This window comes from Pseudophryne corroboree, chromosome 4, assembly GCF_028390025.1.
Source record: "Pseudophryne corroboree isolate aPseCor3 chromosome 4, aPseCor3.hap2, whole genome shotgun sequence".
Classification (NCBI taxonomy): Eukaryota; Metazoa; Chordata; class Amphibia; order Anura; family Myobatrachidae; genus Pseudophryne; species Pseudophryne corroboree.
Genome location: NC_086447.1, coordinates 64,707,543 through 64,730,100, shown reverse-complemented (window position 1 = coordinate 64,730,100; position 22,558 = coordinate 64,707,543). Strand labels below are relative to the sequence as shown.

The window sequence follows — 22,558 nt, the reverse complement described above, 5'->3', positions numbered from 1 at the left end:
AAAGTAAGCTACTAGTATCAAGAAGATAGAAAAAAAAAACACCACAGGTAGGTGGTATACAATTATGGATGGACGAGCGACTGCCGACACAGAGGTAGCTACAGCCGTGGACTACCGTACTGCGTCTGCTACTAATATAGACTGGATGATAATGATATAAAAAATATATATATATATCACTACTGCAGTCGGACAGGTATATATTATATAATGACGGACCTGCTGGACACTGTCAGCTCAGCACTGCAGACTCCTAAAGTAAGCTACTAGTATCAAGAAGATAGAAAAAAAAAAACACCACAGGTAGGTGGTATACAATTATGGATGGACGAGCGACTGCCGACACAGAGGTAGCTACAGCCGTGGACTACCGTACTGCGTCTGCTGCTAATATAGACTGGATGATAATGATATAAAAAATATATATATATCACTACTGCAGCCGGACAGGTATATATTATATAATGACGGACCTGCTGGACACTGTCAGCTCAGCACTGCAGACTCCTAAAGTAAGCTACTAGTATCAAGAAGATAGAAAAAAAAAAACACCACAGGTAGGTGGTATACAATTATGGATGGACGAGCGACTGCCGACACAGAGGTAGCTACAGCCGTGGACTACCGTACTGCGTCTGCTGCTAATATAGACTGGATGATAATGATATAAAAAATATATATATATATCACTACTGCAGCCGGACAGGTATATATTATATAATGACGGACCTGCTGGACACTGTCAGCTCAGCACTGCAGACTCCTAAAGTAAGCTACTAGTATCAAGAAGATAGAAAAAAAAAAAAACACCACGGGTAGGTGGTATACAATTATGGATGGACGAGCGACTGCCGACACAGAGGTAGCTACAGCCGTGGACTACCGTACTGCGTCTGCTGCTAATATAGACTGGATGATAATGAGATATAAAATATATATATAACACTACTGCAGCCGGACAGGTATATATTATATAATGACGGACCTGCTGGACACTGTCAGCTCAGCACTGCAGACTCCTAAAGTAAGCTACTAGTATCAAGAAGATAGAAAAAAAAAAACACCACGGGTAGGTGGTATACAATTATGGATGGACGAGCGACTGCCGACACAGAGCTAGCTACAGCCGTGGACTACCGTACTGCGTCTGCTGCAGTGCTAATATAGACTGGATGATAATGATATAAAAAATATATATATATCACTACTGCAGCCGGACAGGTATATATTATATAATGACGGACCTGCTGGACACTGTCAGCAGAATGCGTTTATAGAATAAAAACACCACACGACGAGTGTTTAACTTTTTCAGGCAGACAATCACAATATACTGGTGGTCAGTGGTCACTGGTCAGTCACACTGGCACTGGCAGTGGCACTCTGGCAGCAAAAGTGTGCACTGTTAAAATATGTACTCCTGCTATAACTGCTCCCCAGTCTCCCCCACAATTAAGCTGTGTGAGCAGTGAGCACTCAGCACAGTCAGATATACAGTATTACATAGATGATGCAGCACACTGAGGGCACACTGAGGCTGAGCACAGATATGGTATGTGACTGTGTCACACTGTGTATCGTTTTTTTTCAGGCAGAGAACGGATTAATTAAACTGGTGGTCACTGGTCACACTATCAGCAAGTAGTACTCCTAATATGCTCCCCAAAATTAGTAAATCAAGTGTCTCTACTACTCTCTAGTCTACTCTAAACGGAGAGGACGCCAGCCACGTCCTCTCCCTATCAATCTCAATGCATGTGTGAAAATGGCGGCGACGCGCGGCTCCTTATATAGAATCTGAGTCTCGCGATAGAATCCGAGCCTCGCGAGAATCCGACAGCGGGATGATGACGTTCGGGCGCGCTCGGGTTAACCGAGCAAGGCGGGAAGATCCGAGTCTGCCTCGGACCCGTGTAAAAAGCGTGAAGTTCGGGGGGGTTCGGTTTCCGAGAAACCGAACCCGCTCATTACTAATATGAATAAGACGCATCTTTGGCAGAAAGACACCCAGCGTGGCATATTAAGGCAAGATGTATGAGGACACATCTGTACTTACTTCACTCCGTTTGAAGGCTAAGATCTGGGATTTACCAATATACAGTACTGGGCAGTTTAACGGACTTAGGGGCCCATTTATCAGCAAGTGATAAAAGTAATTGTGAATGCTAAAACTTGTTGTGTATTGTAGATGGTGTTCCAGCCAATCATCCCCCAACTGTCATTTTTCAAACACATGACAGTTAGGAGCTGATTGGATGGAGCATCATTTATAATATGCAACAAGTTTTATCATTCACGAGTTTTATCACTCCTTGATAAATGATCCCCACAATCATGAAGGAGAGTGGCCTGGCCAGATGCTCTCCTTGAGAAATTTCTATCGTCTTTCTTCAAAAGAGTTTCTACACCTCTATGGATGTCCTGTCTCCTCATAGGGATGGTCAGAAAGATAGAGACAGACGGACTCCTGCGTTATATAGTAAACATTCACTTTTTACAACCTAGCAGGGTATCTGGATGATAGATCAGCAATGTACAGGTCGACATGCGGATGAAAGTCAGCGGATGAAAGGTCGACCTAAAGTGTCCAGCTCATTTTTTCTACATTTTTGGGGTTAGCACTAGGTGGAGAGTGTGAGATGGTAATGTCAATGTGCACCTACCGGCCAAAATTGAATTCCCCTATACTGCAAGTCGTGACATTGGGCCTGATTCAAGGTTGATCGCAAAATCTTCCTCTAATGAGCAAAACCATGTGCACTGCAGGTGGGGCAGATGTAACATGTGCAGAGAGAGTTAAGGCCAGTACTCACTGGCCGATGCGGGAGAGATGTGTGCTGAGCGTGCGGAGGGAGACAGGGGGGGGCGCTCATTTCACCCAGCGGCCCGTAGAGTGGCCTGCATGGCAGGCCAATCTAGCACCAGCGATAGCGATGCGTGGGGCTGCGCAGCGCTATCGCTGTAGTGGGTACACACGGAGCGATAAGGTTTAAAATCTAAGCAATCTAGTCAGATTGCTTAGATTTTAAGCAGCGATCGCTCCGTGTGTACCCCCCTTTAGATTTGGGTGGGGTGTGTTCAAACAGAAATCTAAATTGCAGTGTAAAAATAAAGCAGTCAGTATTTACCCTGCACAGAAACAATATAACCCACCCAAATCTAACTCTCTCTGCACATGTTACATCTGCCCCCCTGCAGTGCACATGGTTTTGCCCATTAGAGGAAGATTTTGCTTTTGCAATCAAACTTGAATTAGGCCCATTATCTGAAAATAAAGCAGGACCGGGCTTTAGTTGAGAAATAGGAGCATCTAGAATCTTGCCATCTAGGCTGTGCATCACCTATGGAAACCTGAAATACTCCACAAACATGAAAGACATCAGTTCTAAAGGCAATGATCTACCTAAGGGACTGATTCCGAATTGCATGCTCCTGCAGCAGCTTTTCCCTAAGGCTGCGGCATTGTACTCACTCTTACATGCAAATGCAACAATCGGCCCAACTGAGTTGCAAACTGCGTGTCTGATAGTGCAAGCCAATCCCACTCACTGTTCTAATATCAGCAGACACAACTGTCATCATTAGAAATGGCCCTTGTACCTTCAGAGACACCCTTCCCCGCACACACGAATCGTTTGTAGTGTTTGTACACACCAATGGCGCTCCCACCAGAAATAGCTGCTCAGTGCGTTTTGATAAACGCTATCCAGAAACACTTACTGTACACCGGTCTCCATTCACACAAGATGCAGCGGGGCACGTGCACACCATGTTTTCTGATTCAGGCACATGCGAAGTTGGCTCTAAAAGGTCTGTTTTAACAGAGGGATCCAAATCAGAATCAGGCCCTATGTATCTAAGGTAGTGATGTGCACCGGACATTTTTCGGGTTTTGTGTTTTGGTTTTGGATTCGGTTCCGCTGCCGTGTTTTGGATTCGGACGCGTTTTGCCAAAACCTCCCTGAAATTTTTTTGTCGGATTCGGGTGTGTTTTGGATTCATTTTTTTTTTTTTACAAAAAACCCTCAAAAACAGCATAAATCATAGAATTTGGTGGTCATTTTGATCCCATAGTATTATTAACCTCAATAACCATAATTTCCACTCATTTCCAGTCTATACTGAACACCTCACACCTCACAATATTATTTTTAGTCCTAAAATTTGCACGAGGTCGCTGGATGACTAAGCTAAGCGACCCAAGTGGCCAACACAAACACCTGGCCCATCTAGGAGTGGCACTGCAGTGTCAGACAGGATGGCACTTCAAAAAAATAGTCCCCAAACAGCACATGATGCAAAGAAAAAAAGAGGCGCAATGAGGTAGCTGTGTGACTAAGCTAAGCGACCCAAGTGGCCGACACAAACACCTGGCCCATCTAGGAGTGGCACTGCAGTGTCAGACAGGATGGCACTTCAAAAAAATAGTCCCCAAACAGCACATGATGCAAAGAAAAAAAGAGGCGCAATGAGGTAGCTGTGTGACTAAGCTAAGCGACCCAAGTGGCCGACACAAACACCTGGCCCATCTAGGAGTGGCACTGCAGTTTTCTAGCGAGAGGATGAGTGCTTCCATCCTCATGTGAAGCTGAACCACTAGCCATGAACATAGGCCAGGGCCTCAGCCGTTCCTTGCCACTCCGTGTCGTAAATGGCATATTGGCAAGTTTACGCTTCTCCTCAGACGCTTTTAATTTAGATTTTTGGGTAATTTTACTGACCTTTAGTGTTTTGGATTTTACATGCTCTCTACTATGACATTGGGCATCGGCCTTGGCAGACGACGTTGATGGCATTTCATCGTCTCGGCCATGACTAATGGCAGCAGCTTCAGCACGAGGTGGAAGTGGATCTTGATCTTTCCCTATTTTACCCTCCACATTTTTGTTCTCCATTTTTTAATGTGTGGAATTATATGCCAGTATCAATAGCAATGGCCTACTACTATATATACTGTGCAAAACTGAAATGCACCACAGGTATGGATGGATAGTATACTTGACGACACAGAGGTAGGTAGAGCAGTGGACTACTGTACCGTACTGCTATATATTATATACTGGTGGTCAGCAAACTGTGCAAAACTGAAATGCACCACAGGTATGGATGGATAGTATACTTGACGACACAGAGGTAGGTAGAGCAGTGGCCTACTGTACCGTACTGCTATATACTATATACTGGTGGTCAGCAAACTGTGCAAAACTGAAATGCGCCACAGGTATGGATGGATAGTATACTTGACGACACAGAGGTAGGTAGAGCAGTGGCCTACTATACCGCACTGCTATATATTATATACTGGTGGTCAGCAAACTGTGCAAAACTGAAATGCAACACAGGTATGGATGGATAGTATACTTGACGACACAGAGGTAGGTAGAGCAGTGGCCTTCTGTACCGTACTCCTATATATTATATATTGGTGGTCAGCAAAATTATGCACTGTACTCCTACTATATACTACAATGCAGCACAGATATGGGGCGTTTTTCAGGCAGAGAACGTATAATACTGGTGGTCACTGGTCAGCAAAACTCTGCACTGTACTCCTCCTATATAATATACTGCTGGTCCCCAGTCCCCACAATAAAGCAGTGTGAGCACAGATATATGCAGCACACTGAGCACAGATATGGAGCGTTTTTCAGGCAGAGAACGTATAATACTGGTGGTCACTGGTCAGCAAAACTCTGCACTGTACTCCTCCTATATAATATACTGCTGGTCCCCAGTCCCCACAATAAAGCAGTGTGAGTACAGATATATGCAGCACACTGAGCACAGATATGGAGTGTTTTTCAGGCAGAGAACGTATAATACTGGTGGTCACTGGACAGCAAAACTCTGCACTGTACTCCTCCTATATAATACTGCTGGTCCCCAGTCCCCACAATAAAGCAGTGTGAGCACAGATATAAGCAGCACACTGAGCACAGATATGGAGTGTTTTTCAGGCAGAGAACGTATAATACTGGTGGTCACTGGTCAGCAAAACTCTGCACTGTACTCCTCCTATATAATATACTGCTGGTCCCCAGTCCCCACAATAAAGCAGTGTGAGCACAGATATATGCAGCACACTGAGCACAGATATGGAGCGTTTTTCAGGCAGAGAACGTATAATACTGGTGGTCACCGGTCAGCAAAACTCTGCACTGTACTCCTCCTATATAATATACTGCTGGTCCCCAGTCCCCACAATAAAGCAGTGTGAGTACAGATATATGCAGCACACTGAGCACAGATATGGAGTGTTTTTCAGGCAGAGAACGTATAATACTGGTGGTCACTGGACAGCAAAACTCTGCACTGTACTCCTCCTATATAATACTGCTGGTCCCCAGTCCCCACAATAAAGCAGTGTGAGCACAGATATATGCAGCACACTGAGCACAGATATGGAGTGTTTTTCAGGCAGAGAATGTATAATACTGGTGGTCACTGGTCACTGGTCAGCAAAACTCTGCACTGTACTCCTCCTATATAATACTGCTGGTCCCAAGTCCCCACAATAAAGCAGTGTGAGCACAGATATATGCAGCACACTGAGCACAGATATGGAGCATTTTTCAGGCAGAGAACGTATAATACTGGTGGTCACTGGTCAGCAAAACTCTGCACTGTACTCCTCCTATATAATACTGCTGGTCCCCAGTCCCCACAATAAAGCAGTGTGAGCATATATATATGCAGCACACTGAGCACAGATATGGAGCGCTATTCAGGCAGAGAACGTATAATACTGGTGGTCGCTGGTCAGCAAAACTCTGCACTGTACTCCTCCTATATAATACTGCTGGTCCCCAGTCCCCACAATAAAGCAGTGTGAGCACAGATATATGCAGCACACTGAGCACAGATATGGAGCGTTTTTCAGGCAGACAACGTATACTGGTGGTCACTGTCAGCAAAACTCTGCACTGTACTCCTCCTATATAATACTGCTGGTCCCCAGTCCCCACAATTAAGCAGTGTGAGCACAGATATATGCAGCACACTGAGCACAGATATGGAGCATTTTTCAGGCAGAGAACGTATAATACTGGTGGTCACTGTCAGCAAAACTCTGCACTGTACTCCTCCTATATAATACTGCTGGTCCCCAGTCCCCACAATTAAGCAGTGTGAGCACAGATATATGCAGCACACTGAGCACAGATATGGAGCATTTTTCAGGCAGAGAACGTATAATACTGGTGGTCACTGTCAGCAAAACTCTGCACTGTACTCCTCCTATATAATACTGCTGGTCCCCAGAATAAAGATATTTGTAGCCCCCTGAAACAAAGTGAGAGGACGCCAGCCACGTCCTCTCACTATCATTTCCAATGTTCGAGTGAAAAATGGCGGCGACGCGCGGCTGCTTATATAGAATCCGAATCTCGCGAGAATCCGACAGCGGGATGATGACGTTCGGGCGCGCTCGGGTTAACCGAGCAATACTGGAGTATCCGAGTATGCCTCGGACCCGTGTAAAATGGGTGAAGTTCGGGGGTTCGGATTCCGAGGAACCGAACCCGCTCATCACTAATCTAAGGAGAGTGTATTCTCCTGTACTTTTTACCTCGTCCAGTGACCATTACATATCCCCCAACTATACCACTTTGGGCATGACAGTCCTGCTTTTCAGGGCTTGTTGCCATCCCCCTCCTGGGTAGAAAAGAGGAAGTAACTGTGCACCTGGGTAAAACCATGTTGCACTGCAGGTGGGGCAGATCAACATGTGCAGAGGTTCTTAGCATCATTTTTGGCCAAAACAATATGGGCCCCAGGGGAAAATGCAGGATTTATTGGCAGGTGTTTCCGTATATAAATAAATAAATATATATATATATATATATATACTATACTGTACATGCAAACATGCTTAATATTCTGTGTATATACTATAAATATCATACAATTCATACATACATACATACATACATACACAAGCAGACATACCCAGGGATGTAAAGAGGAGACTGGTCTGGTGGCCACGGTACTGTAAAAAGCCGATGGAGCTCAGTCCCATTTGCAGCGAGCTCAGCTGATGAATACTCCCTGAGTAGCTGTGATCGTGAGCGCGGTTTGTGTTGAGACAAACAAAGCTGTCTCCATCTCTAACAAAAATATTTTGCCCATCAGGGGGGGTTTCTGGGTGACCAGAACCCCCCGCCTGCATGCACTACTGGGCCCACCTACTACGGCCAGGTGACCTCATCAACTGGGTCCCTAACAGTCCTAAGATTTAAGTCCAAAGCACGGGACTCCCCAGGCCGGCACTTGAACCGCACTCATTTCTCATTGGTCATTAAATGTTCTGTAAATCTGCATTAATTTGTACAGAAATCATGACATCTGCCTGAATATTGTCACCGCCCTCTAATACTGACACTAGAAAAGCGCTACACTGGAAGCACAGTCCTGTCTGCTGCATGTGGTGTGTTCTGCGTACTTGTTCCTGGCACTTTTAGTATTTGTTGTATTCAGTCTTGTGGCGTTATTTAATAAATATTAGTATTGACATCAAATCTGCGGAATATATTTTTAATAAATATCAGATAACTGGTATAATTTATATAATTTAACATTACTTTTTAGCAAAAAATAAATACATTGCCGTACAGGCGTACGGGAACACTTCTTCATGTTTCTAGAAATAATATCATAAAATACTACACATCCCGACATGAGACAGATACATTTGGTAATGGACGCACTTTCATCACTTATATGAGATACTGGGTGACGGGTCGGACGCAGGTGCAGCCCACGGTAACCAGCTGCTTCTCCAGCCTATAGGTGGGGACACATCCTCTCATCTCACGGCGCAGGACCAGGATCTCCCGTCTGATGGGGGCGGAGTTCATGCTGAGGTCTACGTTACCCTTCGAGTCCACACACCCATTGTGGAGACATCTCGCCTCATTAATGACGGCCGGGAATCTGTAACTATCCACGTTAGAGCTGGTGGAAAGAGACAATCAAAAATGCTGAATGCAGCTAAAATGATTTGTCAGATACTCCAACACAAACACATTGTTGTCATGTTTAAGCTGCGCACAATATGCAGAGACTAGAAGTAGCCAATCAGATGTCTCCTTATAGACTATTTTTCATGTGCAGGAACCACACTGAGCATGTGCAGATCTCCCGCTTGCAGCGCCCCAAACGCTGCAGCATGACTGGTACGCTACTGGCATTTGAGGTTGGTGACAGGCAGCTGCACTGGCCCCAGCAGTGTGATTTCCCTGGATACCCTGAGTAAGGGTTACTCAGATGTGTAATGCTCACGTAGTTGATCAGATTCTGCATCTTCATACAATGACAGTGGATCAGACAAGCCTGCAGTGGGAGACTTTATCTAAGACGCCTCCTGCAGTTGTAGCATCACTTTGCACAGGCTCATACTGTGTATCAGTGATACAAGCTAAAACAAGGTTGATGTCAAATAACATCACATTTGTCCTACTGCATGTACAGTAAATGGTGTATGCAGAGTAAATGGAGAGCCATTCTCTTCTAACAGTTCTGACCGCATTATAACTTCTAATTATTGTGGCAATAGGTGCAGTCTGCTACACAGGAACCAGGGATATTTAGCTGATAAACCCAGGGATGTCATGTATTTGAAGGATGGAAAATGTATGCCTTTTACCTGCAGTGCATTTCTCCCTTGCAGCCTGGTGCCTGCTGAAAGCATGTCAGTGATCAACCAGAGCACCTGTGAAGAACTCCCTTAAGAAGGCAGGGTGGATGTGTCACTTGCCTGTCAGTTTGGGGGGGGGGTGAGTCTAAGGTATAAAAATGGTGTCTGGCCCACTTATCTGTGTGACCGACGCTGGGAAAGCTGGCCGGTGTCTAGGGAGTAGAACGCTGTTAGATAGTGATTGGGCTGTGAACATTTACTGTGTAATGATTACTGGTCTGTGTGGTCATCCTGATTAAATAAGCCGTAGTGGACAAGTCCTGAGTCAGTGTGTGCTTCCGCTACAAAGCTTCTTTGTCACATTATGTAAACATTTCATAATTAAATAAATGCTTGTGTAAGAGAGCAACAAAATGGCTGCATGTAATTCTGACGTGCTAAACTGTTTAAAAACAAGCTAATCGTCACCTACATGCAATAAAGAAACCTAATATCTATTGTTAGCGATAGCTACTGTATGATCGTTGCCAAGTGTTACAGAACATACAGCACATACTGTACGCTGCTTTATGATCACATCTCTTGTAAGGAAACCATTCAATTCCTGCAAGACTTTGGGGTAAATTTACTAAAGTTCGATTTTAGATCATTTAAAAAAATCTATTTCACATCTGTCAACATCGACAGTGTGTTTCAAATTCTAAATACCATATTTACGAACAGTCACTTTTAAAATCAGTTTTAAACCTATGTTGATGTTGCCTGATATTTTTTCTCTTTTTTTCCTAAGTCTAAAGTCAGTCTGTTTTTGTCAGTACTATTCAAAACCAAGTGCAAATAGACATAAAAATCGACCCAAAGTAGGTAAAAAATCGACTGCAAATTCCTACTGATTTTTTATTGGACAAAACATACCACATGCAAGAAGCTGCTGTGTGTTCCTCTAATTCTGGTCTGCGTACATTTACGCTGGTGGCGCCCCCGACTCCGCATGAGCAGAACGGATTCCGTGTCATCACACGCAGTGTCCCCTGAGCCATTTGGGGGTGAGGAGACTGTGATCAGCATCACTATTCGACTTTGGCGCATGCACAGTGTGAATCATATGCATGCGCAAAAATTGCTGGATTGCTAAAACATCAGCTCTTCTTTTATAGGCGTCATAATGAAGGTTTAAGCAATAGAATGTGTTTTAGAAGTGAAAACCTCTGCTATTTATTAGGTTTAAGCAATAGAATGTGTTTTAGAAGTGAAAACCTCTGCTAGTTTATTGCTTGGTCAATGTTGTGTTCGATTTTTGGTCAATTTTCTTAAACTGTTAGTAAATCCCTGATTTGCACTGCGCCCATTAATAAAAATCATGTTTTCTCGATGTTCAGTTTCAACCGTGATTTTTCTGCCAGTTTGTAAAATTGGACCAAAAAAAACAGTAAAAATACACAAAATCGACCTTTATACCTCTTTGGGGTATATTCAATTAAAGTCGGATCCATTCCGACGTGTATTTGTCGGAATGGATCCGACAACCCCTATTCAATCCCATCTTAATTCGACTTTTTCAAGTCGAATATAAGATGGAACGCAGAGGAGGTGAGGAAGGCGAGCCGCGGACGGACAACTGGCGGGCGTACAGGAGAGATCAGCGCTACAGTAGCGCTGCAGCAGGATGTCACTCAGCCGCTTGACCTCACGGCAGCTTCCACCTGGCTCCAGCAGCGTGCTGGAGCTGGGTGGAAGCTGCCGTGAGGTCAGGCGGCTGAGTGACATCCAGCTGCAGCGCTACTGTAGTGCTGATCTCCCTGTATGCCCGCCGGCTGTCCCCCCGTCTCCCTGCGGCTCCCCCCCTCACCTCCTCCGGGTCCGCATCTCAGTCCTACATCATTTTGATGTCGGACTGAGATGGTCGAAAAGGGGGCCAAAACCTGTTGGATTTGGCCCCGTTTTCGACATTAACACGTGGATCGGCAGCTATTCCGCCGATCCACGTGCTTTTCGAAAAGTCGAATTTATCGACTTGTCGAAAAATGTTGCAAAATATTGAATATGTCGAATCAGGATTCGACCATAAAAAGTCGAAAACTGCCGTCTTTTCGACAGACGGCAGTTTTCGACTTCAATTGAACATACCCCTTTATCTTCACTGGAGAATTATAGAAGTTTTTAATGGTTTGTGTTTGGTTTTGCTTTTTCCTGTGAATTCCTATTTATGCTGTTGCAGGAATTCTCCCAATTGCTCACAAGCATAACGGGGCAGCCTGTGTATTGGACATGATCCCGGTTATACAGATGATGGGTTAGATAAACATGACTATAGCAGATTGAGATGTGGCCGGTATTGTCCTGATTTTTGGCTTTGGAGGTACGCTTATGCACTGTAAGTTTCCCTGGTTCTACATATATATAACATTAATGTCACACTCATATAATATTTACCTGTATTCCCATGGAGAGACTGAGCGTCTCCTGATGCTGTTTGTCATGGCTTGTACATAACTCCCGCTGCTGACCTTCATGTTGACCATCACACGTGGGGGCAGTGTCGTGTCCAGCATGAATGGACATTCCACACTCGGGACTGGACGGGAATCCCACTCGTACGCCCTAGGGGGATGTATCTCTGCTCCATGGGCACAGGGGATGAGGCTCAGCAGCAGAACGGAAGCCACCTGTGAATCGTGGAGATGTTACCTACAGTACAAAGTGTTTCTACCTCATTTCTGTAAGAGACTGATGAGCAGTAAATAGCTTCCAACATGAGACATCCGGCGACTCGCCAGGAACTCGCTGGTGCTGCATCTCGCAGGCTGTTATATTACATTTACCCCAATATCACAGTTCTCAGGATGAGGCCTCAAATCATCACAATCTGGGCAAAATATTTAGGGGTCTATGAGATCTATGTACTAAACCCTGAAGAGAGATAAAGTGGACGGAGATAAAGTACCAGCCAATCAGCTCCTAGCTGTCATTTGTCAAACAGCCTGTGACATGGCAGCGAGGAGCTGATTGGCTTCTACTTTATCTCTCTCCAAGGCTTAGTACATAGACCCCTTATAAAACACTGCAAACTGCTACTGTAGCTACTGTCTCAGACTTACTTGAGGAGAACTGGTCCTCAGGAACTTGTGCTGTATCCCGTAGCAACCATAAGCATTTTTCATATCTATTATTTATAAATGGGAACAGACACATCTTGTAGGTTGCTGAGTGTAATGACACATATGTCTAATCTAGGTAAATCTGTTCCATGTCAGTGTCTCTTCATGGATATAAAATATCATTATTAACAGACCTATTTACCACAGATGTGTAACGCTAGTGTGATGTAACGCGTGTTACACACATCTACTATGCCCCTTATTCTCAAAGATCATACAAGAGCATGGCGCCATGTTACAGAACATGCCGTATGTAATCATTTTTCAGAACTATTGCCCTTATTTATCAATGAGTGATACATTTCACTGTGAGTGATAAATTGCACCAGCCAATCAGCTCCTAACTTTCATGTCACAGGATGTGTTTGAAAAATGACAGTTAGGAGGTTATTGGCTGGTGCTATTTATCACTCACAGTGAAATGTATCACTCATTGATAAATTAGGGCATACATGAGGAGATTTATCAAATCATGGAGGGGAAGTACCAACCAATCAGCTCCTAACTGTCATTTTTCTACCATAGCCTGTAACATGACAGGAGCTGATTGGTTGGTACTTTATCTCTCTCCACATTATCTCTCTCCACGCTTTGATACATCTCCCCTATAGTCTCCTGAATGGAGCCAGTGCCAATGATATATAAATACTAAAACTGAATATGAAAAGGGAACAGGCGTTTTAGAATCACCTTTTCAGAACTGTTCTCATCGGAACCCAGCCCGGTCCATTGTTTAAAATAAAATTTCTGTGTAGAGGCTCGAGCACAATGTAACAGTCCTCAACCCCAAAGCGCATTCTCTATGTTCCTTTGGACAAACAGAAGATCATTTTCTTACCCCTGTCATCATCCAGTTGGTGGCCATTGTTCTCCTAGATGTCATTGCTAGAGGTCCTGGTAGTGAACTGTATAGTTACACGCAGAAGTCCTCTTTTTATAAGGAATTCAATCAGTTCTGGGACTTCCAGAGATACATGTAGCCTAATATTCAGTTTCTATAGCACCAGGTTTTTATTTATTTATTTATTTTGCCCTTTATATATTTATTGTGACGTTTTGGGTGAATTTACACGTCAGGGACGTTTTCTCTCCCTCTGCGGAATCCCATAGTCACTAATTAACCAGACGACAATGACAGCCGGACACTAACACAACTATCACCCTTATCAGTATCAGATGACGATAACGTGAGCTCATAAACTGGGAACATAGAGAGATCATGTCCAAGCCGTAATACATCACAATATGGAGAGAAATAATGACATAATAATAAGAGACAAATTTGAATACATGAACTGCAGATTGTATTGTAAAACTGGTTTACTTTGTATGTTTAATGATATTCTCCTACGCCAGGGATATTTACATCAAATGTTACTTATAATAATGTCAATTACATGATGTGAATATACAGATGGAGCCCTCGGAATAATAATAATAATAATAATAATAATAATAATAATAATATTATTATTATTATTATTATTATTACTAAAATAATAATACTATTATTATTATTATTATTAATAAGAATTTTTTATTATTATTATTATTTTTATTATTAATAAATGTTCTTTCCTATTTATTTATTTATATTTATCTTTTTTCCTGTATCATGTATTCAGATTTGTTTGATTTTATTTAGGTTTTCCCATCACATGAGTATTGTGAATTAACATATAGAACTTTACACACAATTACTGCACTCATCTACTGTATTTATTTATTTATTTATTTATTTATTTAGTGCATCTCCACCACCCCAAATATACAATAGTGCTGGAAAGTTTGTGAACCCATCAGAATTCTTTAGATTTCTGCTGAAATTCAGCCTAAAACTACCACAGATTCCCACACAAGGCCTGAAAGGAGATGAAGAAAACCAAATCAAACAAAAAAATTAGACGTGCTCATTTTTTTTGAGGAAATTGATCCAGTATCACATATCTGTGATATTACAGTTATACATACATAACACTGCCAAATATAGGGGGTTACAAACAGCAATTGTACAGTATATCAGATGTCTTTGATATTTCCAATAAATGTGTTTGAAAGGTGTCATATAAGAGCACCACCAGGTCCACAGAGACATGCACAGGGCCCGGGTACTGAAGGGGGTGTGGCCAAATCACAGGCAGGTGTGGCCCCACCCCACCAAAACAAAAAACCTACAATGTAAAATACTATGCACTTCAAAGGTTGACATGTCATCCCCTTTTATTCGTGGGCTCCGCCCCTCCAATGGGCCCAGAATTAGGTAATAGTAACATAGTAACATAGTATCTAAGGTTGAAAAAAGACAATTGTCCATCGAGTTCAACCTATTTGTGGTCTCCAATGCAGGATAATTTGGTATAAAATTTTGACTGATGCTGATGTCAGCCGTTACGTTTTATCCCTCTTTTCTATAATAACCATAGTGCGTGACTATGCCCCGTAACCCTGGATATTCTTATCCATTAGGAATTTATCTAATCCATTATTAAAGGTGTTGACTGAGTCTGCCATTACAACTCCCTCAGGCAGGGAATTCCAAACACGTATCGTCCTTACCGTGAAAAAGCCTTTACGCCGTATTGTGCGGAATCTCCTCTCCTCTAACCTGAGCGAGTGTCCATGAGTTCTCTGTGTTGATCTAACCAAAAACAGGTCCTGCACAAGATCTGTGTATTGTCCCCTTATATATTTGTAGATGTTGATCATGTCCCCTCTTAGTCTTCTCTTTTCCAGTGTAAACATGCCTAGCCTTGCAAGCCTTTCCTCATATTCCAGCGTCTCCATGCCCTCAATTAGTTTGGTCGCCCGCCTCTGAATCTTTACTAGCTCCAGGATATCCTTTTTGTAGTATGGTGCCCAGAATTGTACACAGTATTCAAGGTGTGGCCTCACTAGTGATTTATACAACGGGAGTATAACACTCTCGTCCCTAGCATCAATTCCCCATTTTATGCATGCTAATATCTTATTAGCCTTCTTTGCTGCAATCCTACTTTGGGTACTACTGCTTAGTTTGCTATCTATGAGGACACCTAAGTCCTTTTCCAGTACAGAATCCCCTAATTTTACCCCATTTAGTATGTAGGTGTTATTTTTGTTCTTGTTTCAATAGTGCATTACCTTACACTTGTCTGTATTGAAGCACATTCTCCATTTCGCTGCCCATGCTTCTAATTTAACTAAGTCGTTCTGAAGCGACTCAGCATCCCCCTCCGTATTTATAACTTTACACAATTTGGTATCATCTGCAAAAATTGACACCATGCTCTCTAGATCTTCTGTTAGGTTGTTAATGAAAATATTGAACAATAGCAGTCCTAATACTAAGCATTGTGGCACACCACTTAGCACTTCAGTCCAATTTGAAAAAGATCCATTAACCACAACGCGCTGCTCCCTATTATCTAACCAATTTTTGATCCAAGTGCATATTGTGCTTCCTAGCCCTATTTCTTGTAGCTTGTAGATAAGTCTCATGTGCGGTACAGTGTCGAAATCTTTCGCAAAGTCTAAAAAGATTACATCCACCTCTTTACCCTGATCTAGGTTTGCGCTTGCTGTTTCATAAAAGCCAAGTAAGTTGGTTTGACAGGATCTGTCCTTCACAAATCCATGTTGATTCCTTTTAATGACCTTATTGACTTCAAGGAACTTCTGAATACTATCTCTTAGAATACCTTCCAATACTTTCCCCACTATAGATGTAAGACTAACTGGTCTATAATTACCTGGTTCAGCTTTACTTCCCTTTTTGAATATAGGCACTAATTCCACTATACGCCAGTCTTTGGGAACCATACCTGATATTACTGAATCCTTAAAGATCAAAAATAGCGGTTTTGCAAGTTCAGAGTGAAGCTCCATTAGAACCCTTGGGTGAATTCCATCGGGACCCGGTGACTTATTAATCTTTAAATGTTTTAATCGGTCACAGACTACTTCCTCGCTTAAATAAGTACCTATCAGTGGGATGTTCTCATTATTGAGATTGTGTTAGTCCCTGAATTGGGTCCTCTCTAGTAAATACTGTTGAAAAGAAACTCATTTAGTGTGTCCGCTATGTCATATCTGCCCATCTCTGAGCCCCTGGGCACCATAGCATATAGAAAAACATCCATTGCGCAACAATACCTTAACCCCTTGTGTGCCAAACTATGAGCAGAACCGATGGAAAGGAGGCATATGACACTGCAGTCATGTACAATGCCATCTGTGTTCTTTCTTCTTTGTATGGGTTCTGAGGGATCAGTAATATTGTGTTATATTACCTTTGCTATAAATAAATGGTGTATCACTAATATAAAATGATCCTGTTTTAGGTCCTTCTTTTAAATATTTATTTCCGTTCCTTGTTGAATTTGCTAACAAAGCTCAATTTGAACCCGTTATTTTATCAAAAATGACTAGTAAAAATACAGTCGAGTAAATTCTGGTTTGGGGTTATTGCTTCTATCTATATTTAATTGAATAGCCTTTCCCTGCACGCTGGGATGTTAGCTGGCAGTCCTGGATTTGGTGCAGTTTCACCATGCGGATTTCAGTGATACTGATAATTATTATCAGGTCAGTCCATCGGAATTACAAACAGTTCTAGGTTTCTGGACACTAATAGAGAAATGTTACAGTGAGACGTTATCTTTATGGATCTAGATAACAGGGCCGGACGCAGGTAAATTATAGCCTCACATTGGGGAAGTACAGCAGAGTTTGCTAATTCCCTTTCAGTATCCACTGACATTACTCTGTAGGAGAGGCCGTCGGACAGTCCGGAATACCAAGCTCTATCACACGGATGGACTCTGGGGAAAGACAAAACTTCAGGAATTTTCAGAAATGTTTTAATCTTTGGGGAGAAAAGGTGGAAAGTGATTTGTACCTGACATGGAGGCCGTTCCTGGAGTAAAACATTGTATAAATAGTGAGAATGTTGTGGATGATGTACCAAACCCATCGCATCACTGGGGACATAAACAGCGCTCAATAGAAAAGGCAGAATGGTCTTTACAGAAGCATCACTGGTCTGTGTAAGTAGTGTCTCATTCTCTCTGTCCTTGTGTTCAGCTGGGTGGATATTGTTTGTGCTGCTTATACAGGAGGTGGGGTGGTGGTAGCAGGAGGAATTGAATGTGGAAATAGCTGGGTGGCTCTTTATATAGTAAATGTATGTCATTTTACAGAATAGATAATATATGTATATTAAATAATCTGTGAGAAGCTTTTGGAGCGACTGACCTCATAGGCTACATTTACTAAGCAGCAACTTTTGTAAACCTCAGATTCTCGGCGGTCTTGGCTCCAAAATTTTAAACCGTAATAATATTAAATAGAAGACACACACGTGGTCAAAACCACCGCTTAGTAAATCTAGCCCCATGCCCTTCTCTGGATTCAGATGTTACCTTTTCGGAACATGAAGTACCGATATGTATAAAATTCTTCAGTTCTCCAAAACTTTCCATTTGTCTGTTAAATACAATAAGTTGTCATCCTCTTCTTGTGTTATTGAGGGGGAAGTGTATCAAGTCTTGATAGAATAACGGGCTTTAAAAAATGACACAAGCTGATTGGTTGGTACTTTATCTCTCTCCAAGGCTTGATACATTTGCCCCTCTGTGTTTTTGGTGTTTTTATTATATAATATATTTTAATATAAAGAGGAACATCAGTGTTAAGGCCAGCAAGTTTGTACTCTGTACTTTCAAAAAAAGAAAACAAAAAAGTACCAGTACAACACAGGACACTGGGGAAGGGGGGGCAGATTTACTAAATGTCGGGTTACAAAGCCATAGATGACAGACTGCTTTGCTTTTCAAATAGCAATAGCTAATAACTACTTGCCTGACATCAGATGTGACCACACCAGCAAGTGTCTTATCTGACCTGGATGCAGAGGATGTGACCAGTCAGATAGACAGTGTTTGCATTGGCAGGGAAGAGAAACTTCCCGCTGCTGCTGCTGCTCTCAGAGGAACCGGAAGGCACCCTACCCCAGTGTTGCCGTGCTGCCGATCAATGCTGATTGGTCATTACGGCAGGACCCCCCCACCCAGCGGCTCGGTGTAAATGAACACACACCCCCAAGTGCACCCTGTGTACCTGGTGGCTGTCCCGGCTTTCAAGATGAAAGCCGAAATGGTTTCAATGTTCCGATGTTGGCAACCGATGTTCCGATTCTGAATTATATTTTTTTTTTATATAAACATTTTTTTTACTAAAATCATTTTGATTAAGGTTAAATACACATTCTACTACTAATTCACTCATTAAAAAAAACCATTATCTTAGCGGTTTTTTTCGGAAAATAATTTGTCAGTAGAGTGGTTAATGGTAAATCAGTGTGGTTTGAACATACATTTTCTAACCCGGCGTTTAGTCAATCTGCCCCTTTGTCTGAAAATGGAAAACCTTGTCTCCAATAGCCCTATATTCAGTTCTGTCGCTCAAATTCATTTACATTTGTCCGGCTCAATATACCGTATGCAGTGTGTTATTATACCCTGTGAATGTTTTCATTTGTAGTATTGTACTGTTTTACTGCATATGTGGTCTAGTAATGTTTTCTGATTATCATACTGGGTCTAGCCTGGTGAATTTAGCGCCCCCTATCTTATGCTTTTTATTACCCTTTTAGTAGGTGTAGATCCTTCTTTCTGCAGAGCATCTCTGATTCAGAGGTTAAAGGCATATTATATCAAATATACGTTTCACCTGTGTTGCTCCAGCCTCATCCCCCATCTCTACAGCCTCATCCTGAGCTGTGTCGCTCCAGCACCATCCCTGCTGTGTCCCTCCTGCCTTATCCCCTTGTCTCTCTATCTCCAGACATCCACTAATTGCCCCTGGGACTCTGAGCATCATCTCCTCTCCATGTCTCTTAGCCTCTTCCCACTCCCTGTGTCTCCCTGCCTCACAACACCCCCTGTATATCTCAGCCTCACCCCACCCACTGGGTTTCTCATCCTCCTACTCCCCATGTGTCTCTCAAGCTTACCCTCCCCCATGTCTCTCAACCTTACCCTCTCCCTGTGTCTTTCAACCTTATACCCAAGTGCCTCCACACCCCCATGCCTTCAGCTCCATCCCCCTTGTGCCACTTTATCTCCAGCCCCCCCCCCCCCAATGCCTGCCCAACCCATGTCTCTCCAGCCCAACCCTCTCTTACCTCCTGCTGTCTGCTTAAGCTGTTGCTCCTCTTCACGGCTCATCTCTGATCCAGAGGGGCAATGTCATGACATGGAACAAATAAACTTTATTGTTCTGGGCTACCACTCTTTCTGTCTGTGGCTGGACCCTGCTGAATACAACAGCGGTACCAGCAAGGGGGACACCAAAACTGGGCTCCCAAGATTGTCCCCCTTGTATGCCCCTGTTGCCAGCCCTAGCTGTGCATGTGCAGTAGTGCATTCAGTCAGGGTCAGAGGTCACGCTGATGTCAGTGCACCTCCATCACTAAGGAATGGAGGTCTGGGACCCAGCAGTTACAGAAGGAGAGGCAGCGCAGAGCACACTCCCCTCTCAATAATTATTTTTTACCACGCATTTTTTTCTCATATGGACACCTACACGTTTATCTCATACTTTTTCTATTTCCCAGATGGCTGCCCTCGTGTCTGTCTGCTCATCGGCCTTCCTACCAGAGGGGTATCTCTCTGAGGTCAGTCCCCTGGATGTGCCCAGGGATGAGGACATCCCTACAGAGCCCAGAGACAGATGCACAACGCGGAGAAGCCGGCGGCTACCTACCAGCATGACCGTGGACATCAGTGTCATTGATGCCAGTTATCTGGGCAGTAGGATGGGGATGGAGGACCTTCACACCCGCTCTCTGTCACCCTGGGGTTACAGGTAATTCTATATACAGGCACTGGTGCTAATTTGCATGAACACTTCCTAAATACAGTTCCCTTCAAGAGTGTCCCGTTATTGACCACATTAAGGATAGTTGTCACTTCATTCCTATAAGCTTTATGGCGATTTTTTTAAAAGGTAGAAGAACATTAGAGAAGTTCCCACACTACATAGAGCTGCTCTACAGATTTACTAAGTGGTTGCTTCTCTGTTATTAACTCTCCACTTCTCTCCTAAGTGCAATTAAAGCTTATCGCAACAAAATAATTTCACCTCAAACACCTTCCCCTTCCATACACCTGTCCAGTGTAACTCCCTTACCTGCTTAGTAATACCCTTTTCACATGGCACAAATAACCCGGTATCGACCCGGTATATTGCCGGATTGACGTGGGTCGCTGTGCGGTGTCAAAGGGGTCACTGCCGAATTCCCGAGTCGCCTGACCCGGTAATTCAACCCAAGAATAAAGAAGGGTTATTCCCAAGTTATTACCAGGACAGGTGGAGTGTGAACGGGTTGCCGGTTTGATGCCTCCGCACCCGCCCCAAAAGCCACCACGGTCCCCACCCCTGATGGGCACCTGACCCGGCATATTCCCTGGTCGTGCCCGGGAAGGAGCTGTTTCAAATTCCCAGGTGCGACCCGGCATTGCGATGTGAAAGGGGTATAAATGTGGCCTGTAATGTACCTGGATCCAAACTATAACCGTACTCACAGAGAGGGGGAAGGAATAATCTCACATCCATCTTCATTTTACTCATCCTCTATGTACGGTATAAAAAGCAGGAATATGGTGCATTTGTTTTCCCATGGTCTAAGTACAGTTAGATGAAAGTTCCGTGTAGATTTAAATTAACTGATACTGTAGATCCTTTTTTTTTTTTTTGAATTAGAGATTGCAGATGGGAATTTTTACATTTTAATTGTTTTTTTTATTTATTTGAATACATTTTTAAAATTGCTGATTTCTTTTCTGTCTCAGACTGAATACAGACCCCAGCAGATTCCCTTCTGTGGTGGCAGAAGCGCATTGTCTCAGGTTTACCTGTGTGGACTGGGACGGCAATGAGAGCCCAGAGCTGATCTCCTATCCGATCCAGCAGGAGATATTGGTTCTACGCCGGGAGCAGAAGTCCTGTGACTACACCTACACGCTGGAGACTGAGCTGGTCACACTGGGGTGTACATGTGTTAGGCCTATGGTCAGCTACTACTACTGATTACCTACAGACAAGTCCATCTGTCCTCTATGGTGTTTATGGTGGTGGATTACAATTGCATTATTAACTTTAGTGTTACCATAAGTCGTTGTGTAAGATGCCTTTTAATTGTTTAGGTATAAATACCAATATTTTTTTCCATTTTTGTCAATATCCACTTAACCTCTATGGACAATGGGCCTACTTCAGGGCTAATCACAAAGCAAATTTTTTCTCTAATGGGCAAAACCTTGTGCACTGCGAAGGGGATATCCAATTATTCCCGGTAAAACACTGGGTCCGGAAAACAGACGTTTTCCGGGCTTTATTCCGATGTTTCACCAAATTTTTTTTTACAGGCTATCCAGATTAATCGCCTGTAAAAAAAAATATTTTTCCCGAAAACTCAGGTTCAGTGAAACCTGTGTGTTTTCGTGTTAAATAGCCCCATTTTCGGACAAAAACGGGGCTGTTTCCAGGGATTCTGATCCGCCTGCCGGAGCCAGGTGAAACAAAATCCCAGATAAGCCGCAGCACACGCCGGCTTATCAGGGCTAAATAGATATCCCTCATGAGGGGCAGATGTAACATGTGCAGAGAGAGTTAGATTTGGGTGGGGTGTGTTCAAACTGAAATCTAAATTGCAGTGTAAAGATAAAGCAGACAGTATTTACTCTGCATAGAAACAATATAACCCACCCAATATCTAACTCTCTCT

The 22,558-nt window shown here is 43.2% G+C and overlaps 1 protein-coding gene across 1 annotated transcript; it reads left to right on the top strand.

The window, feature by feature from the left end:
- Positions 1-20,386: 20,386 nt before the first annotated feature.
- LOC134910832 (interleukin-17A-like) lies at positions 20,387-22,350 on the top strand. Its single transcript, XM_063919215.1, has 3 exons — positions 20,387-20,637; positions 21,624-21,823; positions 22,286-22,350. Exons 1-3 carry the CDS (start codon positions 20,387-20,389, stop codon positions 22,348-22,350), a joined length of 516 nt encoding a protein of 171 aa, XP_063775285.1.
- The last annotated feature ends 208 nt before the right edge of the window (positions 22,351-22,558 follow it).